Source organism: Streptopelia decaocto, assembly GCF_964273445.1.
Source record: "Streptopelia decaocto genome assembly, chromosome: 2".
Taxonomy (NCBI): domain Eukaryota; kingdom Metazoa; phylum Chordata; class Aves; order Columbiformes; family Columbidae; genus Streptopelia; species Streptopelia decaocto.
In genome coordinates, this window is record NC_138655.1 from 137,070,305 (window position 1) to 137,090,962 (window position 20,658).

At 43.0% G+C, this 20,658-nt stretch overlaps 1 protein-coding gene across 1 annotated transcript; it reads left to right on the forward strand.

The window, feature by feature from the left end:
• The first annotated feature begins 297 nt into the window (after positions 1 to 297).
• Positions 298 to 6,548, forward strand: SEM1 (SEM1 26S proteasome subunit). The gene is made up of 3 exons (XM_082045462.1): positions 298 to 451; positions 4,368 to 4,461; positions 6,358 to 6,548. The coding sequence occupies exons 1-3, from the start codon at positions 376 to 378 to the stop codon at positions 6,398 to 6,400; spliced, it is 213 nt and encodes a 70-aa protein (XP_081901588.1). The 5' UTR covers positions 298 to 375; the 3' UTR covers positions 6,401 to 6,548.
• Positions 6,549 to 20,658: the final 14,110 nt, after the last annotated feature.

A 20,658-nucleotide genomic window follows, 5' to 3' on the forward strand; every position in this document is an offset into this window, starting at 1 on the left:
CGGGGCCTCTTCTCTTCCCAGCCCCGGCAGCTGCTCCTCACCTGCGGCCCGAGCTGCCCAGCGGCTCGGCCGGGCGCTGGGGTACCGCGGCTGCCGGCGGGCGGGCGGCGCCAGGGAGACCGCCCTGAGGTAACCCCAGGGAGAGGCGGGAGGCGGTGCGGGACAGGGCGAACCGGGCCCGGAGAAAGCGTGCGGGGGAGACCCGGGGGGGCGCAGGGTGCCGGGCAGCGCTGGGGAACGGTGGGGCAGGGCCAGGGCGGGCGGGGCGCCGGGAGGGCGGGCCGAGCCGGGAGGGAGCAGCGCGCAGGCGCGGTGGCCGCTATCCCATTAGTCTCCGCGGGCGGCGGGACGCGGTGCTGGGGCGGCAGGCCGAGTATGTCGGAGAAGAAGCAGCCGGTGGACCTGGGGCTCCTGGAGGAGGACGACGAGTTTGAGGAGTTCCCGGCCGAAGGTGCCGGGCGGGTCGGGGAAGGGAGGAGCGGCGGGGGCGCCAGTTCTGGCGGTAGGCCGCGGCCTGGCCTGGCCCGGGCCGGTGGCTGAGGCGGGGATGGAGCGTGCGGCCTCCGGTGGGCGGGAGAGAAGGAGCGGCGGGGCCGGAGCGCCGTGTGTCAGCGGGGCCCTGCCCGCAAGCGGCCCGCAGGGTCCCCGCGGCCCGTTGGTGTGTCCCCGCAGGCACCGCGTCAGCCACTCGGAGCAGGTCTTCGGTGCCCCGCGGGTTCCTGGCCGCCCGCCCGGGGAGAGGTGCGGGGCTGCAGCCCCTCGGGGCCTGTCCCGGGCGGCGTGGGTGTCACGGTGCCGGTGTCACGGTGAAGTGCTGTGTCATGGTGCGAGGGAGCGGGGGACGAGCGCCGGGGAAACTTGGTGACTCTTCGCGCTCTGGTTGAGGATCGCGGAGCAGAGGAGGGATGGGAGCGGGGGTGAGGCAAAAAAAGCATGAAAACGAAGTAATGCCGAATCTCTTTACCTCTTGATGCACCAATATTTATGTGTTGGCTTGCTTTTCGTAGGTACAAATATACTGAAAGAGGAGATTAGATCTTGACTTCAATAAAACAACTCTGTGTCCTTTTACAGGCATAATCTTGAAAGGGTTCTTATTAGTGCATGATTGGATGTTCTGTGTCCTTGTTTCTGGGAATTGTCTCAAGCTGTGGATTATGGGAAATAATAAAAAGAATGATGGATGAAATGTCAGGGTTTTTTTTTTCTGCAATGTCTTCATTGAAGTGTTTGGTTGTGGTTTTTTGGTTTTGTTTTGATTTTTTTTTTGTTTGGGTGGGTTGGTTGGTTGGTTTGTTTTGGTGGCCTTACATGTTCCAAATCCTGTGGGACTGTCATATGCAGGGACAGGACTTTGATTCAGCGATCCTTGTGGCTCCCTTCTAACTCAAGACATTCTATGAAATCCTTCACTAGCAGTAAAAATAATATTTTTGCACTTACTGATGGAAAAAGTTTTTAATGTAGTTAAGATGATAGCTAAACTAAACTGAGTAGCCCTTCTTTCCCATATGTGTTTCCTGAACAGGCAAAATATGTTTATCTTATTTAATGTAAATTAAACATTGGCAGTAGGGATGAAGGGAGTCTCTGAAGCTGCTTCTGAACCTTGGGTTGGTCAGAGCACTGAATTGCTGTTACAGAAAGTGAAATTAATTTTACTTGAATCTAGCTGTACTATTAAAACCAAGTACTGTGCAAACTTTCTGGTTAGAACAGAGATTTATTAAAGAGGGACCACAATCAGGCTTCTTGCTGATCTATCATACCAAAAAATAAGAACCTCTAGAGAGGCCCATTTAAATCTTCAAGTGAGATAATAGTGTTGAGAGGTTATAAGGAATGTTCAAACCGCTTTGAATGTTATCTTCAGTGCTTAGGAAATAATAACGATAAATACATGCTCAAGCTCATGCCAAATAGTTGTTCTTTCGAATTAAAACACACTTTCTATGCAGCAGAAAAACTTTGTGTTCTATTATCCAGTTTTTATCCAACAGAAATTAGATAATGCAAACTTACGGTAAGAGATAAAAACACTGTTTTTTGGGGTATTTTATTCCAGCTTAACATTTTTCTTCAAACAATGTATCAAATGAAGTTCATGTATCAAAAGCAGATGTATTGTATTTTTATAGGACACTTTATTTGAAGTATAATGTAAGTATAGCATGATAGATTCTAGTGTATGTGAATTGGTCACTTAAGAACTTTTTGAATGGTGATTTTTAGAATGTAAAATGGCAATATTTTAGGGATCTCATCCTCTAAAAACTGTGTTTTGTTTTCCTTTCCGGAGTGCAAAATATGGCAATCAGTGATCACTATTTTTTTTAAATTTTTTTTTTTTTAAGGAGTCCAGCCATGACAAGTTTATCAAAATTGATTTTGTCATTTTGGTGTATTTTAGTAATATTAATGATAGCAGGCTCTCAAATACTGTTCATATTTTTTAAAAATTTTATTTAGTCACAGGCATGTAATGTAGCTGGGAATAATAACTTTAGTATGCAGTTCTGGGGTGTGGTGCCAACATACAGATACTGTAGAATCTTGCAGGTACAGTGATGAGAATATAATTTAGGCTTTGCTTTCATTCTCTCCTCCCCGCATCCCCCAGTGTGGAAGATGACATGGACCTTTTTGACTCTTCTTCACTCAGTGTGATTTGGAGCATGTCTCAGTCTCCGCAACTGACCTTTTATGATTGAAGCTGCTGTTTGCTGTGCTGGCTGCTGTGGGTTTTTTTATTTCAAGTGTGTAGATCTGTCTGAGCTACTTGTATGTTAGTAGATAGAAAAGCCTGACTTTGTGTTAAACTGTTTTGAGCTTTGCTTTTTGTATCTTTGAAATCCAAATAAATGATGTGTGGTAAAAAATCCATTTCATATAAATAGGCAAGGCTTATTGCAGATAGTTCTAAAATAAAAATCCTTCCCTTTGAGCAACTAGCAGTACAACTAAATTAAAAGAATATTTTTTTTTTTTTTACACTGCATATTTTCTACCCCTTTTCTTCCCAGTTCCTTCTTTTGCTGTCCTTAGAACCAATAGGATTTCTATGCTCCTTCATCTATTCCCGTTATATAATTTGAGTAGGGAAGTTTAATTGTGATGTCTTGTGTGTGTTTTTAATCAGTTACAAATGCATTTTCTTGTCCTGGTGAATTTCAAATATTAATTTTGTTGCCTGTTGATGTTAGAAGAAGGAAGAGAAAATGCAAGGACCAATCCTCATTCCTATAAAGTTAGTTGTTTGCAGTGACTTAGTTTTTAATCTTTTACCCTACTAGCTTTTTTTCCCCCCATACCTCCATCAATGTTTAATGTTACTTTGGGCTTTGGGATGGGCAGCAGATGGCTTACTGAATTGTAAGGGGGAGAATAGTGTTATCTCTTTAAATATACTAACAGACTTTGAGAAATACAAAGTCACAAGTGTCAAAGTTGGAGTACTTTTTATTTTGGTAACACGAGGAAAAAAAACTTGATGTCTGCCAGTAGAGGAAAACTGAGAAACTGTTCCCCAGTGAAGTAAACTGACTTGTATTTACACAGTGATTCTGAGCCTTCCTGATATTTCATTTGTGTTATTTTTCTACACTAACTAGTTTGATTTTATGTGCGTGTGTGTAATTAGGTGGATAATCAGTAATTTGTCAAGGGTGATGTGTCTAAGAGAAATAGAAATGAAGTTAGTAAATGGACATCTAGTGTCTTGCCTCCGTAAGGAAACGGCTTCTGCTGTTTTGGAAACCCAGAAGCAGCTGGTTATGCATAGCAACTGCTGTTTGCAGATGCCTCTTTCAATTTGCCTTTGCTTCTGCATCACAGATATGCTTTTGGTTTTTATCCATAAACTGTCAGCATCTGATCTGAGTGAACTGAGGATCTGTGTGAATGTGTTTTGGCAAAAGCATTTGATGTGTATTTACTTTTTTAATCAGAAAAAAACCCAAAGTATGAACTAGAATTGTACACTTCTTGTTGAACTTTTAGGAGTCAAGTATTCAATATTGTGTTCTTTTTACAATGGTGCTACAGCTTGTCTGTGTGTATACAAAATTACCCTTATGAATGTGTAATCCTGCAAGCCATGATGTGAAGTGTGTAATGATTTTTTTTTTTTTTTTTTTTTTACCAAGTTGCATTTTATTGTACTTCAAGAAATTTTGGGGGGGGTTTAGATATTTCTCTGCTTTTTTTTGATCTCATAAGCATTTAAATATTATCCAGACCTTTCTCTTAAAGAGAAATTTGTTGCTAGCTGAAGTCTACCTTATGCAGAGGCTGAGCTAATATGTCAGTAAGACATGGTACCAAAGCAATGCAGTGCAGAATATTTAGACCTCATTTCCTGTCTTTAGATTGGACTGGTTTAGATGAAGATGAAGATGCGCATGTCTGGGAAGACAATTGGGATGATGACAACGTGGAAGATGATTTCTCCAATCAGTTAAGGTAATTTTGTTTTGAACTTACAGTTCTAGAAGATGGGTAAAATGTTTAAAGTGGCGTTGTTTAGTTAATATCTGAAAATTTGAAATCTACTTAAAAAAAGAGATCTGAAATAAATGAAAGCTCTGCTTTGTGCTTTTCTATACAAAGCTTTTCAGAACGAGGCTGAAGGGATTACAGCACAGTTTGAAGTACTGATCAGCATTTCATCTTTTGATAATTGTACCGGGAGCCCTGAAGTATATCTAATGTCGTTGATGTGTTCAGGGTTTTGCAGTGCTATACAACTTAGTACAAAGTTCTTCGCAAATTGTGATAGAGTTGACAATTTTTCGATTTAACACGAATCGTTTTCTAAGGACTTTACCTGTATGTGAAAATTCTGAATTGTAGTGTGAGGTTAATGGCAAGGGATACAAGATTCTCTTCTATGCTATGTGGTATGCAAAATGTGTTGTTATAAAGGTTGGTGGGTTTTTTTGAGCCTTCAAATAACATTGCTGTTCTTTGTCCAAATGGACAAATTTTCTAGGGATTAGTTATCTATATTAATGTTAAGGTTCCCTTCCTGTGTGTGACGAGCATACTGTTTATGAGCAACAATAGCAAAGTAATTGTTCATAACATTCTTTAAAAAAAGTAATTGCAATTTGGATACTTCTAATCCAGTTGTCTAATCTTCTTTGTTGCTTGTAGTTTCAGTTAATCCTTCAGTGACACATAATTATAATTTAAAGCGTCAGTACAAACTTACATTTTATAATTAATCCCTCAGTATGTTGCATGAGGAGCAAACTCTGTAATACAGCCTGATTAAACAGCTCCTCAGTTGATCTCCCATGTTGGACTCCAGTGAAAGTGATCTTTTATGTAGAAGATATAAAAATAATCTTCAGTACAGTTGTTTCTTAATAGGGTTTAAAGGCAGTTAAACTGTAGTACTGGAAAACAAGTTGATATGTAGTGAAACAGAGTTTCAAGGGATAGTGTAATTCTTGATAAACACAGTTGATCTGGACAAACCTTCTGTAACTGTGCCTGAACTGTAGCCTGTAGTATTGGTGACTGTATACTAGTGTTAAAATTACAGTTTGCAGTGTTGCTTGTTGCAGCATGTTTTTATTTGGTCTTTAGAAAGAAAATGCTGCAGTCCTCCACTTCTAAAATTCCACTCTAACCTGAAGTATTTTTAGAGTTTTGGACTACTTTATCTAGATACATAATTGCTAAGACTAAGAGTTAAAACAGGGTGCCGTTCTGACTGCTGTGTTTGGAGGCAGGTGAGAAACAAAGTGGGGACAGGAGCAACGACATTCGGGTTTTCTGGCTTGCTATCCTGGCCACAACTAAGGGGAACAAAGCAGTCCTTTTCCCTCAGAATTGCTCACTGGAAGGTGTATTGCACCAAGACTTAAAAATAGTACACTCTGGTATTTTTTATTTAAAACAAAGTAAAAACTGAAATTGTTTTGGAAGGACATGCATTTAAATGCACTCAGATTAGTGAGCTCATTTGATTTAAGGAAATCTTGAGGATAACTGGTGTAAGAGAATTTTTTTTAATTTTTTTTTTTTCTCTAATGTGTTTGGAGTTGTTGCAGGCTCACAGGTGCTGCTTTGCGCCGTATTTGTACTTCAGCCATGGTTGGTCAGAAGGCAATAACTATGATTTAAACAAGTATTTGAATTTTTCACTTGGAAGTCACTTCTAGTGATCTGAGATATTAAGGTGAAGTTTAAGAATTGCAGAATGAGGTTGAAGTCATTGGTATGAACCAAAAAGTATGACATATTCATATTCTAAAATTATCGTATACTGTGCAGTATATTTTTTAAAATGTAGATTTCTGACAGTATTTTATTTGTATGTTTTAATATAGCTATCTTTTTTCTGTACAGAGCTGAACTAGAAAAACATGGATACAAGATGGAAACCTCATAGTTTTTCCTGAATATGGAATGGTTCAACATTGAACTGTGGATAGACTATATTGAGAGAAGAAGAAAAGGTGGAAAATGAGAAGACACTTAGTTCATTATCTGCTTGGATTTATTATTATTTTGTACAAAAAATAAAGTTTTTAATCTTAGTTTAGTCATACATTTAACCTTTACTAAACTGGTAACTTGTATTTTGATTCTGAAATGCCTTGTGTGTGGAATTCACAGACTTGCCTGGAATGGTACTGATGCTCTTTCAGTGGGTGATGGTATTGCACCAGCTCCCATCATGGGGAACCACATAAGCATCACCAGAATGAAGAGTAGTGAATGTTCCTGTCACAGGGGACGTGGAGTTGTAAAAAAGAAATAAAATACTCATGTATTCCAATTAAAATGCAGCCGAAGTAGAAAGAAGTTTTGGGGACTGCTAAAACTTATTGTGCCTCAAGATTTCATTTCATAATGACTTGTTTTATTTTTGTAAGTAATTTCCTGTGGGTACAAGTTTGATAGCCTTGAAAGATAAAACCCACTTTAAAGTGCATCTTACACAGCAGAAATCCAAACTCTCCAATCTTGTCTTGTCATTTCTCAAGCCTGTTACAGAGGAGACCCCTCTGGAGTTGAGAAGTTCTGTTCTCAAGCTTATTTAAGCCTAGGAATCTCTGCTGAAATTGCTTCCAATTTGCCAGTTACAGCAGTTCATCTGTATAACACAAACATGCCTGCTGAGAACGGAAATCAAACTTCCAACTCACTTCATGGAGGCCGACAGATAGTTGCCAGATAGATATGGCTGTAGTGACTGGATTCGATTACTCTCTGAACTAGAAAACAGAAGGTGGAAATTACAAAACCTATTACCAATTCCATGAATCCTCCCCAGAGGAGCTGTTAAAGCTGGTGAACGCAAAGACAGAGGGAGATATGGCGATCCTAGAAGTGTAGGCCATGATTGCAAATGAATTATTTTTTTTTTAAGGGGGCAAATATATAGCTATGTTTTTATAGAATTTGAATTAGCTGCTTGCTTTTTCGGCAGCTCACCGTAGAGAAAAGACTTAATAGTTCTTTAAAGTGAGCTTTCAGAATAAAGGTATTAGCTGATGGATATGCGGTCATGGTATTAAGGGCTTTAACCTTGTTAACTAAGTAAGTGAGTATTTCACTTATGATTGCATTTATTAATGCAAAATGCTAGGAAGCTTTGCTGTCCTCAAATTATTTAGGTGGTGCTATATTTATGGTGGAGGCAAGATTGGATGTGACCCTTAATGCTTTCTGAAAATAGCTCTGTAAAGACTGAGACCTTCCACTGCCAATGTTTCTGCTAAACTTGGTGTTTTGGTTGGTGTTGGATGCCTTCGGTTTGTCCAGTTCTGTGCCGCCTGGGAAAATAGACTTTCTGTATGCTCAAGTAAGTGACACGTTCAGATCAAAATGTGCAGCTCATGCAGCCCATTTCAGTAGAATACAAAGTCCTGGGGTTGATATTTTGACAAGTAACAAATGAGAAGTCTGTGTGTTGAGCAGCAAATAGCAATACAAACATCCTCAAGTTAGTGTTGGGAGTATAAGGAAAAAAAGTACATTCAGCACAGTTCTGGGATTGCTGGTGTTATTAACACATCGGTATTGGGAAGCTGAGTAATGAGACTGACCAAAAGAAGATGACAGAAGAGTTACGGAGATGTCTGGAACAATCTTGGGACGGGGACAGCTGCTTTCCATTACAGGATTCTGAAAACCTGGCTAAAGCAGCCTGGTCCCACCAATTGCTAACAGCAGGAGGAAGCCATGGAGGCAGAAAAGCATCTTCGCCTTGAGGAAATGTTTTTGCTGAGCCACAGTTGTCTTGCATTTGTATATTTTCCTGTTTTTTTCCCAAAAGCAGAGTTGGAAGGGAAGCCTAGGCTGAGGCAATAACCTTCAGCTGCTAGGACATGACATGGAACCCCCAGCTGGAAACAAACAAACAAAAAAAAGCAAGCAATCTGCTTTGAAGGTCAGTTTGGTGATACAATGATATAATGCTGTCTGCATAAGAGAATTGTGTTGCAGAGGAGTAAACAAGAAGTCACGTGCGAAGTGGTATGAGAATGTAGCTCATTGCAAAACCAGCCATTTCATGGAGGCTTGTGGGCTGTATAAATCACTACGCTGTTCTTAATTTTTTTGCCCTGAAGTTTGAGTTGTTCATATCGGTCCTCTTATTTTAAGCTTACTACTATGAAAATGACTGGGGAATCTTTCTACTTCATGTTGGTTGTTATGTTTCTTTCAAAAAATTTGTGAACCTAGCTGTTTTTGGGACTGAAGCTGGACTTTTTGCCCATTTTTCTCCAGCTTTGACAGCTTAGGTGTTGTAGAGGGAAGTTGAGGTGGCTGTACAGGATGTCACTGCAGCAATTCACTCTAATTTACCTGCCTATGTGGCTTTAAAAGGAACTAATCTTCCTGTGTGCTTGGAGGGTTGAAATTTTTAGATTGGCCATGCTGGGAGAGGTTTTCATTAGAGGTCCTTCCTGGAGCTGCTCCAGGAACCTCTGTTAACTGAATACATGAAGTGTGGTAGGTGGGAATGCTTTGAGGGAGGACATGCTGAGAGAAGATGGGGATTTGGGAAGGAGGATCTGGAGCCCGGCAAGTGTGGCAATGTGGGGAGAGAGGTTTGGCAAAGATCTGAGCACAGGAGAGGTTGGGCTTTGTACTCAAGAAAGTAGGACAGTATGTGGAGATGTGTGCGTGGTGATTGCCTGGGTGTGGGCTACGGGGGAGTCTCCACTCCCTGTTGTGGGAAGAAGATTCAGGTCACAGAGAGGTTTACATGGGCCTGTGTTTGATAACACAACCTCCTCACCAGCCTGTCCATCAGCTGAGCTGTGAGATTCTTGGGCACAGTGTCACCAGTCTGAGCCATGCCGGCGGCTGTGTGTGCCTACCCACCTACAGCTCTGCTCTCTGTGGACACTGGGGGGGTGTTCTGCAGCGTGGGGAAGGCTGACTGCCTCTGGCCTAGATGCTGAGGGTGTTCAAAGGCAAAGTGTTGTTCAGCTAACTCAGGGGAGAGCTCTCAAGGGTGCACGGCTGCTAGTGAGTTTGGCTTTCTCCTTCAGAAACTATGCACACTTAAGGAGAAATGAGAAGTCACAGATAAGCACACAAAATGGTGAGCAGTTAGAATTAAGGCTGCCTGGAAAGCCTTCAGTCCAGCTCTTACGTGTCAGAAAAGCCTTTTTTCCCCATCAGGTCCTTGCCTCCCTCTGTTTGCACAACAGCAGGAGCAGCTTTCCTGGGTACTTTCTGCTCCTGGGTCACGGTGTGTCCTGTTCCCCGCTTATTGCATTGTGTCCAGGCCGTGCTGTACAGAACGGGTGAATGTGGGTCTCTGTATCACAGCAGTCTGCGTGCTTTGCAAATGCTCTAATACGTTTTCCACCGTCCCTGGGAGATGGAGAAATGTTTTCCCCTCTTTGAAGTGTACGCTAATTTTAAGTGCTGGGTGTGAGACCCCAGGACTTCATGTTTCCCTGGATTTGGTAGCATGTAAAATGCTCTGCACATTCAAACGTTTCTTTAGCTTCAGTTACTGCTGTGCATATTCAGCATTTCTGCCGATCAGGATTTATGGGGTATCAAGTCAGCCACCCAGAAAAGGAGGAACATGCATTACAACCTTGCAGCTTTTGTAGGGAATGAGGCAAGGACTCCACAAGTTGCTACCTTCCCCTGCTAGCTTTTTCTTGAACCTTATTTTTTCTTAGCCTGCTTTTTTCTTGAACACTAACAAGGACTAACAAGTCCCCTGGGGAACAGGGTGAGTGTAGGAAAATATATGATCATAAAATTAAAGACTATGAGAATACATATGTATGGAAAAAGGAATTTATATTCCACAGACCTACAGTTCCAGCATTTCCTATCTTTTTAGTGTCTGACTTTACAGCCCTGGTAATCTCTTAATACACATATGATTTTGTGTTTCGATAATAATACAGCTAAATTTGATTTAATTCCAAGGCATGCAGAGAAGCAAGAAGATTGATGCCCAGAAAGTTTTTGTGATGGAATTTTATTAAAGAATGAATGTTATGTAACATTTCAAACACACCGAGATCCTTCAAGATGAAGTGTGTGATATAAATGTAAAATATTTGCAAACTGTAATTTAGCAACCGTTTAAAAATCACAGTTAGTATTCCAACCTCTTACATGCTGTGGGTGAGATCCTTTGTCAATTGAGAGCTAAGGGCAGTGAATGTGAGATTCATTAAGTAATTACATAGGAACATTAATTTCAAATTAATTTCAACAGTTGTCTTAGACATTAGCAACCAAATTAGGAGACCAAACAGTAATGCAGTTTAATACTTTTAATAAATGAAGGCATTTGAAGTGATTTACATAAATGGGATGATAAGCTCTCATTTAATGGGCTTCCAAATGCTCCCTGCCTCCCTTTCCCGTTCACCTTTGCACATTGGTAGGATGTGGCTGCGCTCCGCATCTCCCCGGCTCTCTCACTACATGTGCTTTTCTCAAATCCTTCCTGCGCTCTCTTCATAATAAAAGGCCAGACTTTCTGGAATTTGTTAGCGTGAGCTGGAACCTTTTAATGCTTCTGAATCTGCAGCGCTGGAAGGCATGGGGAAGGAATGGAGCCACCATTGACAAGGCCCCCAGGAAAATAAATGGTGGAGAATAAAAAAAGCAAATTAGGGTATTGGGGGATGCTTGCCTACAGGCAGGGCAGGGAGATGAAAACCAGTCCATCAGCAAGTGAATGGGTCCCATGTAATGGATAATGACCAGCCCTTTCATCTTTTCTGCGGTGAGCTCAGGGCTCCTAATGAAAAGGAACAGGCCCTGGTCTGGATTTACATTGCACCTGATGGAGGTGAAACCAGCCCTGCCAGTGCTCCAGCCATCAGCCTCGGTTCCTCCTGCCGTGAGTGAAATAAAAGCACTTTCCCGAGGAAGCTGGCAGTCTGGGAGATGTAAAAGCAAAGACAAGGCAGCTGTGGAGGGTGGGCGGTGGGCTCTGTTTCCCTTCCTTGTGGCGTTGGTTTGCAGCATCCAAATAGGATGCAGTGGAACTATACAGTGCAAGCCCCTAACCTCCACAAAGGTGAAAAGAACAAATTGTCACGGTCACAGGGCTGCTCAGGGCTAGTCAAGCTGGCAGTAACATTGGGATCTTGTTTTTCAAGACCTGGGTAAGAAGCTGATGCTATAGAGCCACTTTTCCCTCAGGGGAAGCATTGTCTGGTTGGTATCAACAAATCCAGAAAGCAAAGGTTTGTGCTCAGCTCAGCGCTGCTTTCTTATGCCAAAGAGAACCAGTTCAGCTCAGAAATGCACTAAGAGGTGTAAGCTCTAGCAGAAGAGTTTGAACGATTCAACTCTGAGGTATTTAAGGCACTAATTTTCCTCCTCCCTTTCCAAGCTGCCTGCTGCGACCCCTGTGCAGATGGGTGTGAGCTGGTGCTTAAACTGGCGGAGCTGGGACCCAAGGGTGTTTTCTTCTTGGCTGCCGTTTGCCATGGAGGAGGATCCCAGCAGGACACCAGGGCAAACAGGAAACTGTGGCAGCAAGAGGCCAGACTGAAAAAACCCCACAATCTTCTCTATCTGAAGGTGAAAATGGGAAAGGATGAAAATCACTCCTAAGCAGAAAGCAGCATCTGAGCGGGTACACGAGCACATCAAGCAACGCTGCTGTTGAATCGCTGTGAAGAGGGATTTGCTCCAAATTACACATGCGAAATGGCAAGATGTCTAATGTAACCAGATGGATCCATTACAAGACTATTGCTTCAGTGGCTTTTTAGGGCGTATTAATTTTTTTATTATTATTATTTTTTTTTCTAGGGCACATCAAAATTGTGGAGAGTGCAGTACCAAGTAGACTTCATCCCACAGGCTCAGTTATCTGGCTCTCCGACCACAGTACCCATCTCCTGAGTGCTCAGCACTGCAACCAGATGTGGCTCTTCAGTCTGTTCCGAGCCAGGCTCTGGCTGCAGCTGGCCCCTGGTGCTGCAGAGCCGAAATGGTCTACACAGATGTGGCAGCAAGATGGGTGCTACTGCGTTTTGCCTACTGGGAGCATGACTTTCTCCCAGCCTCTGACTTGACATTTCACAGATGAAGCATTAGGGATTTCAAATTTAAGGGATTTCATCAAAATGTGCACTGGATTCTGTTTCTTGCTCAGCTACTGTATGATCAACGTCCATTAGAAGAGAAAGCAAAATATAGTTTCATTGCCTGTGAGCATGAGTAAGATCACATTGGTAGTGTCCGTCTTTCCCATTTATAGGTATTACTAAGCTGAAGCTTAGGAGGCAGCCTTATTAGAGGCTGTCTGCTCCCCTTTGTAGGTGCTTGTTGTCTGTACCACAGAGTCTGGCATGGGGCAAACCTTAGAGATATTACAGCAGTTAAAGGAGTAATTATAAAACCAATGGGTAGAGATTTGATTGCAACTTGACAGAGCTGCAGAAACCGTGTGACTCATCTTAAATAGAATATCTATATTACAGTTATAAATAGGATCCTCTTTTGCAGTTGCAATGACATATTTAGAAATTGCTGTTCTTTTAAAAAATAACTTAGGTGATATATATATATATATATATTTGGGGCTTGCAGGTCACATTGTTTATTGAGAAAACACACAGTTTAGCAGTAGCTTTCTGTCACACCAGACATGCATGGTGCTTTTACAAACACAGCGTCAAATGTGGCCCCCCTGGTCTGAGACTCTCAGTGAGGCAGAAACGAAGTGCAGGATATGCTGCAAGAGAGGATGGGGTGGGTTGTGGTGGTCCCTGGTAAAACAGCACCAATAATTGATCTTCAGGGGCAAGCAGAAGAAAGGAAAAAGAGTCTCCTGAGTGAAGAGGTTATGATGAAGCAAGGGATACCCTGGGTCAGCTTCAGTGGATGCAATGGACTGGATCCAGTTTGTTTCTGGATTGAAAGTGCTGATTTGAAATGAGTTTTCTTCCTAGCTTGAAGAACAGTATACCTGAAAGGCATAGGAAACTTAGTCAATTTGTTTCATTGAGGAGACAGTTGATCAGTGATCTGATAGTAGTTCTCGAGTTCCTTTATGGAGAAGAAAGTTGTCTCATAAGAAAATGGCTTTTTAACCTCACATTAAAGGCAGAGTAAGGCTGAGAGATTGAAAGCTCAAGTTTGACAAATTCAGGCTGTGCATTTTTACAGCAGGTTCTGAATTGAGCCACTGAAAGGTTTTCCTCCCTCAGATGTAATTGGCTGTCGACCATGGAGATGGTAATCAAGATTAGGTGTCTTCTTGATGCTTTGTGATGGCTGACCAAGAGGGTGTAGGTGCGATTCAGGAACAGCAGCATGGAAATATGGAGGTGTTCAAGGGGATAAGTGCAGATGAGCATTTCAGTCCTTTCTTGCCATAGCTTTCCTGTTCTCCTGCTCAGTGCTGCAGTGATTTTTGCTGTGTGTTGATGGTGTGCAACATGAGTTGGTGTAGTACCATCTCGAACCTCTTCTGCGAGAGAAGATATTAAATCAGCCTCCCAGCTCCTTACATCCTCCTGCTTTAGCTTCATTGATATCAAAGGGTGCTTATCATTTTCACGATAGTGTGGAGCCTGAGAACATGGAGTGAAAATGGTCTGCAGTCACAGACTTGAGGAAACACCACAGGATTGGTGGTGGTGTGCATGGAGCTGCTCCCATGGCACCACCGATCCTGCTGTGTGGAAGGAGCACAGGTGTCCTTTCACTTCTGCCTCAGAAGACTGCAGAGGCAGGAGTTTAAATACAACATCTTAAGTAGATCCAAACTCCTTACAAACTTTCAAAACATTGCACAGGGTGTACAAACTCTCAAATATTTGATGTTTCCAAAGGGTGCTGGTTGGAGTTCAGTGGCTGGAGTCCACCCTGCTGGAAACTGTTTTGTGAGTTTCAGCTCTACAAATTTGGAACATGGAGGTGATTTTTCCACTAGATAGTCATATTAGCAAGAGTGCTTAGGGAGCTTTCTGCTCAGTTTTGCTGAAGCCAGTTCCAGTAGGTGGAAGCGTTTCACACTGGTCTCACCTGTGCCGCTTCCTCAAAGGTTTTGAAAATGGGAGAAAGGGGCAGAGAAGAACCACAGAACTGACTGAAAGCAAGATTCCCCATAGCAAGAAATGCAAATACTCTCTTCTTCTGCACATTGACAAGGTAGCTCAGAGGTAAGTACAGAACACCTTAATACAGCGAAGATCCCACATGCTTGAAGAGCAGCTGTAAGAGGTCAGACCGGAGGCTGTGTGCCCGGAGGGATCAGCTGCTGGGAGAGTCCTCCTGGGAGGAGCACCCTACAGCCACAGCTTCCCCTCAGAGACCTGCTGCTAGCTCTGCTGGCAGGTAGACATGACTGTCCTGGTTTGAGTTGGGAAATGGTCCTGGAGGACCATTTTTGCCTTCGCGGGGGGGACGTCTCCATGGTGCAAGCTGGTGACTTTTACCACTACGATGTGCAACATTGATCATCTGAGGTACTTCTGCATCAGCTCTGTAGTGAGCACTGTCAATAGTTGTCGCTGATTGCTCTCACTGAGACTTCAAGTGATTGGAGAAACTGCCCAATGTTCCCAAAAGGAGTTGAACCTCTTCAAACTACTGCTGGAAAATCTTGAAAACAAATATATGGTTAGTTTGGGAGGGGATGAGGTAAGTCAAATATTATGTTAGTGGGTTAGGGAAAAAAAATATGAGGAAAAAAAAAGTGCAATTGCAGAGAAAGAGAGATGTGTATATGCAAAAGAAGTAAAAGCCACAACAGCCACTGAGCTGAGGAGGGTAAGAAATGTTGAATTCAGGCTGGGACCACCTCAGAGGCAAAGGATCCAGCCTTCCTCAGGGAGGTACATGTGGCATCAGGATGAACACTCGTGTCCAATCCCCATGCCTGAGTGCTGCAGGTGTTTTGCTAGTGTTCAGTATGTAGAGTGGCATCAGGGCCTGGGCTGTGCCTTTCTGTCTATATGTCAACATATCTGTTTTATAAAGTGACGGCAAGCTCACAGGTGGATGTCCTTTGGGGAGAAACTTTCCCCTGGGTAGATACTCCTCCTGCAGAAGGGTGTTCTGCTTTTGCCCATTGGAAATGCTGGAAGTAGCTGCTGGTTTTCCAAGGATACCTCATGTGCAAACCGCTGCATGTCCGCGCCTGGGCACACCCTGTGGCATTAGCCATGATGTCACTGGATAGACATTTTTATTTCTCAGAAAATATTTCGTTCCTGAAGCCCAGAGTTTCTGCAGGCATGTACCACATTGAGCTACATTTCAGATCTGAAATCAGGATAAACATAGAAGAGAGTGGGAGACTGTACAAGGGTTACTGGCAGCTCCTTGTCTCAGGGCAGGGAGCGGCTGGGTGGGCAGAGGTCTCTTTCTGCACCCCCTACCTGCCACCCACCAGTGAAGGACCTGTGCCCTGGGAGTAGTGGTGGCAGCCAGACCCACCAGTGATTTGCCAGGCAAGGTCTTTCACTCCATCGCTTGTCATGCAGTTTCAGCAGCTCCTGTGTCTGTGGCTGGGGAAACAGTAATAAATTAAAATTCCATTTTTTGAGGAATCGTATACCACCTATTTAGGAATATTTCTGCTGTTTTAGGGAATTTACAGCCTGAGACCCTCTTGGTCATTTTTATCTGGTAAAGTCTGCTGAATTTATAGCAGTGTAGTTCTCAGTATTTTAAATCACCCAACACTAATTTATATGAAATTTCTATCTTCTCATAAAAGATACCTCATTTTTCACTTTCCTCCATTAAAACAGTCTTACTCAGGTTGCCAGAGCTGCCCTCTAACAGGCTTACAGACCACAGGAGAGCTTCAACCCCAGTAAAACCCCTGCCCTCCCTGTGACTCGACCCAGATGGGTCTGTATTTTGTTACACCTCCTGTGGATCCTGCATCCTCCAGTCTGCCATCTGGCCTTCCACCTTGATCAGGGGATTTAGTAAAGGTAGTTACCCACAGATTTTTCATTTCCAGTATGTGAAGTTAAAAACTCCTCCTCACTAATAAGTGGGACAAAAGATGCGGAGTGGTGTAGGGCCAGAGGAAGGGGCACAGAGCTCCAGGTCACCGAACAGCAGAGGGGAAACACTGGTTACCCTCAGCTGTCACCCTGGGGAGGGCAGGGGCGGTGGGGTGAGAAGAAGAGCAGATGTTGCCTTCTCAGTGGGGTCAGCGCTGTGATAACACAGTACACCGTTTTCAATATTCCACTTAACTATTACCACTGCCACTCTTATAATTAGCAAATTAGTGAATTACATGCTATTAATGATCACTATAAATTCCTATAAGACTTTCCTATTAAAGTGGTCTTTCATGTTATCAGACAGCAACACTCTCTTTGATAGTCATCCATTGCTTCAATGGCTTTGAAGTTACATTTCTGTTTCATTTGAAATAAAACTGAGGAAAGGCAGTATTACAATTGTTTGTTTTTATTTGGAATGCATTAGCATTTCAAGGGAAAAAAAAAATCTCCCTAAAAATCACCAGGTGATCAGCAGAGCAATGCTCAAATAAGGCTGTGAAGTGACAAGGTGGAAATCTGTGATCCTGGTAATGAGATGGAAGTTGAGTAACAGCAAAGGGAACATACGTGAAACAGGAGGTGTGCAGAGCTGCATTACTATAAGGGCCATCAAATCACACACATGATGTCAGGGAGGTGGCACTGCTGATTTTGCTGAAGATTCAGCAATTTAAGTAACCTAATCAAGTGTCATAATTGATTGGAGGTTCATTTCCTCTCTTGGAAATCATTAAGGGTGGTCACTGCTTGCTAAAAGCATTTAATACTCCCTGCAATGGAGCGAGGGCGTTTCTCCCCCTTGCTGACAGAAAGCCCTTACCAGCATGTGGCCAGGGAGCACGGTGGCCAGAAGCTCCATGCGGCCCACCTTTCGGCTGCTACAAAGGGGTGCAATGCCCCCACGTGCGAGCAACCCTCGCTGGGAGAACAGCAGGTCTTTCATGGCAGCTTCACCAGCCACTGACCAGAGGCACCCGATGTTAGGGAGGGATGTGGGTTGAGAAGCAGCATTGTAGGAAGCGTTGCTTCCTTCTTTGTGCGAAGAGTGGAGACGTCAGGCCTTCGTTATTCAACTTGCTGAAATGCAGAATCGCCAATTAAATTCTCCCCTCTGCAACTGACAGCCACCCCACCCCTGCAGAAGGGGTCACAAGGAAGACCTGACTTCTGTCCTCAGCCATGGGCACTGCTGGGACCAGACAGCCCCCGCTGGGGATCCCCCATCCCGCTTGCAGGGGAGATGGGGGAGGCTGAGCGTGCAAAGCCACACTGGTGATGCTCTGCTGTGTACAGGTGTTTGTGCCTATGTGTGAAAAGGAAGATGTCCAAGGGTGGAGGTGCCCAGGTTTGCTCCTTGCATGGACGGTGGGCACCGTAGGTGTGAACTCAGCTCTTGCTCCTTCCTCCCGGTGATGCTCACCTACGTGCACACCCAAAGCCGGGCAGCAAAACCTCTCCATGTGAGAGCACAGCTCCAGAAAAGGGGATCAACATTGCGATGCCCTACCCAGACCACAGACAAGTTCAGTGGTGTTACACTCTTCCCATTTTACATGTAGAGAGCAAAGTGTGACTTTAATGTGTTTTGAAACAACCTTTCTTGGATTTACACAGGAGACAAGACAATCTCTCAAAATCTGACAAAATTAAAAGGCTATAGGAAAGGGTATTAAATTTTATTTAAGGAGCACTTAGAAAATACTGAGCTTTATTGTTGAATTAAATGTAACCAGTGTTTAAAAGCTGCTTGTAAATTAGAATTTCTGACCTCCAAGCACACAATATGGGCTCCAGTGAGCAGATTTCTGCAGGCTCTGGAGATGTACTTTCACCAGGTAGCTACAGTATTGTGCCAACTTAGTGTAATCATTGTAATCAGCCAAACCAATTACAGAGTAACAACCTACTATACACATAATATTCTAGGTATATATTAAGGATGTTCTGTTAAAATTGGTAAAAGTCCTCTATTTCAGCAGCAGGAAGAAAAGCCTTTATCACAATTTTTTCTTCATGCTTCATTTCAGTGAAGACTTAAATATAGCTGCATTTATGTTTTGCACTTTGGAAAATATTTGTATTTTTAAATAACACATTAAAGCTTTGAGCCTGAAAACACTAATGCACAAGAGTAACTTTATTTATACATTAGGAATATTTTAGTGAAATGGTCTAATGTTTGCAGAATCAGATTCTGAAAAATAATGTACTATTTTATGTTGTACCAGTACTGGTGCAAAAATTAATGGATGCATTATTTAAATCAGGCATTTAGAGAGAAGCTTTGAAGCTTGGCTGTTTTTTTTGCTATCATATTGTTGGAAGAAACAAGTAAATAAAATCTGAGTGAATGGGAATTGAAAGTAGAGGGAATGCACTGACAACACATGAAATGTTCAGGATGTGAGGCTCACCGGCTCCAGCCTGAAATGTCCGAGATTCAGAGCAAAGCCAATTTTCAACCTTCCCTCTGACTCCGGATTTAGTAAAACTCTTGATCCATCTTTTCACATCTAAAAAATCCTTTCATCATTTTGGTCTCCATCAAGCCCAGAGGTTAAAGCTTCCCTTTCAGCTCTGATTATCACAGATGTGGCTCTGTGTGAGTGGAGACCACAGGTTTACCCAGGACTGGCCTTTGCGTTCAAGCTCAAATGCCTTTTCTTGCAAAGCTCACATATGCTGATTTGTTTAATGCTCTGGATATTATGTATAGTCTTCTTGGGACTTTGCTGAAGCTTCAGCCAGGACGTTGAACTGTGCTTGCTCGGTGCTGGGAGTAAGAAGGTCTGCAAGCAATGCCGCTAGAAGAAACACAGCAAATTGTTCCCACGGGAAATGAAATATTACTCCACATGGGCCAACAACAGAAGTGTTGGGCTAATTAGGTGAGTGCATTGTGTCTGCTGTCTGATGATGTCCTACACAGAGAACCATGTTTACTTCTGTGAGTGATCCTTGCTAGACCTTTTATTAGGAATCTAAGTAGCTGGTAAAGCAAAAATACACCATCTGCCTCCATCAAAAGTATTTTTTGACTCGTTTAAAATTAGATTTTTTTGACCTTGAAGTTGTGGCACTGTTTTTGCTGCAGCTTCTGTCACCCTGGAGTAACTGCTGTGGCCTTGGTGCCATTGTGGTATCTAGAGGAGGGGTCCCCATGTGGAGGCTGGGTACGTAGCACACTCCACGGGGTGCCCCGGTGGGTGAGCTGTAGCTTGGAGTTGATGTGGAGATGCAGGGCTCTCAGGTGGTTAAGCAGTTCCTGCCACCATTGTCATAATCTACTGGCAGCAGAGTTAAACCTGTATTTAAAAAAAATCCCCCATTAAAGCACCTAGCAAAATAACTTCCATCCTGTCCTTTCACTTTGTACTTATATTCCACTTTCTGTTTTGTGCCTGAGCCACGAAGCTGGAGAGACCAGGGCTCCTCGCATGTTCCTTTGGTGATACTTGGACATTTTTCTCCGATGTGCACCAGGGAGTTCCCAAAGCAGCAGAACTGGTTGTGTGGGGAAACCAGAAGCAAAAGCATCAGTGAAAATGAAATGACAGTCACAACCCTCTGCCTAAAAGAGCATGTCAGTTGCACGAAATGCAGAACCATGGCAACTCAACTCCTTCCCAGGCCTGAGGTCTTCATATAGAGGGACAGAAAGGGAGCCCTGGGTGAGATGTTTTGTGGTCACCCAGCCGGGTTATTACTTTCCTGAGTAAATGAGGTGTGGACTTGTTGAGAAATAGAGCTGAACTATTTCACTTTCTACATGGCAGGTGGTTTTCTACTGCATTATGACCACAGGAGCTCGGCATCCTCCGTAAAGTACTGACTGTCTCTGGTTTTTCTGTTTTGGCTCTTTGCATCTGTACAGCTCCTCTTTCTGCTATAAACATTTCTGGGTAAGATTTTTATTATGCACTTCATGATGCATATATGCTCTTTGATTAACAATTTTTTAAAATGGCATCTGCCTTTTCTTCCGACATACGTTCCTTTTACACAATAGCTACCATGCATTTCTAATGGTGAATATGTAAATAAATAAAAATGAAAATGCATCCACTGTCACAGAGAATAACATTGCAGCTTTAAACTTCAGATCCATTCAGGATGATTTGCTAACATTTCGTACTCCAATCTGAAGTGCCAAGAT

Bases quoted from the DNA above. Each gene is read 5' to 3' on its own strand.
- SEM1 (XM_082045462.1), top strand. From the start codon at position 376: ATGTCGGAGAAGAAGCAGCCGGTGGACCTGGGGCTCCTGGAGGAGGAC. The intron at 452-4,367 runs GTGCCGGGCGGG...TCCTGTCTTTAG, and splicing joins TGAGGAGTTCCCGGCCGAAG to ATTGGACTGGTTTAGATGAA. The intron at 4,462-6,357 runs GTAATTTTGTTT...TTTTCTGTACAG, and splicing joins GATTTCTCCAATCAGTTAAG to AGCTGAACTAGAAAAACATG.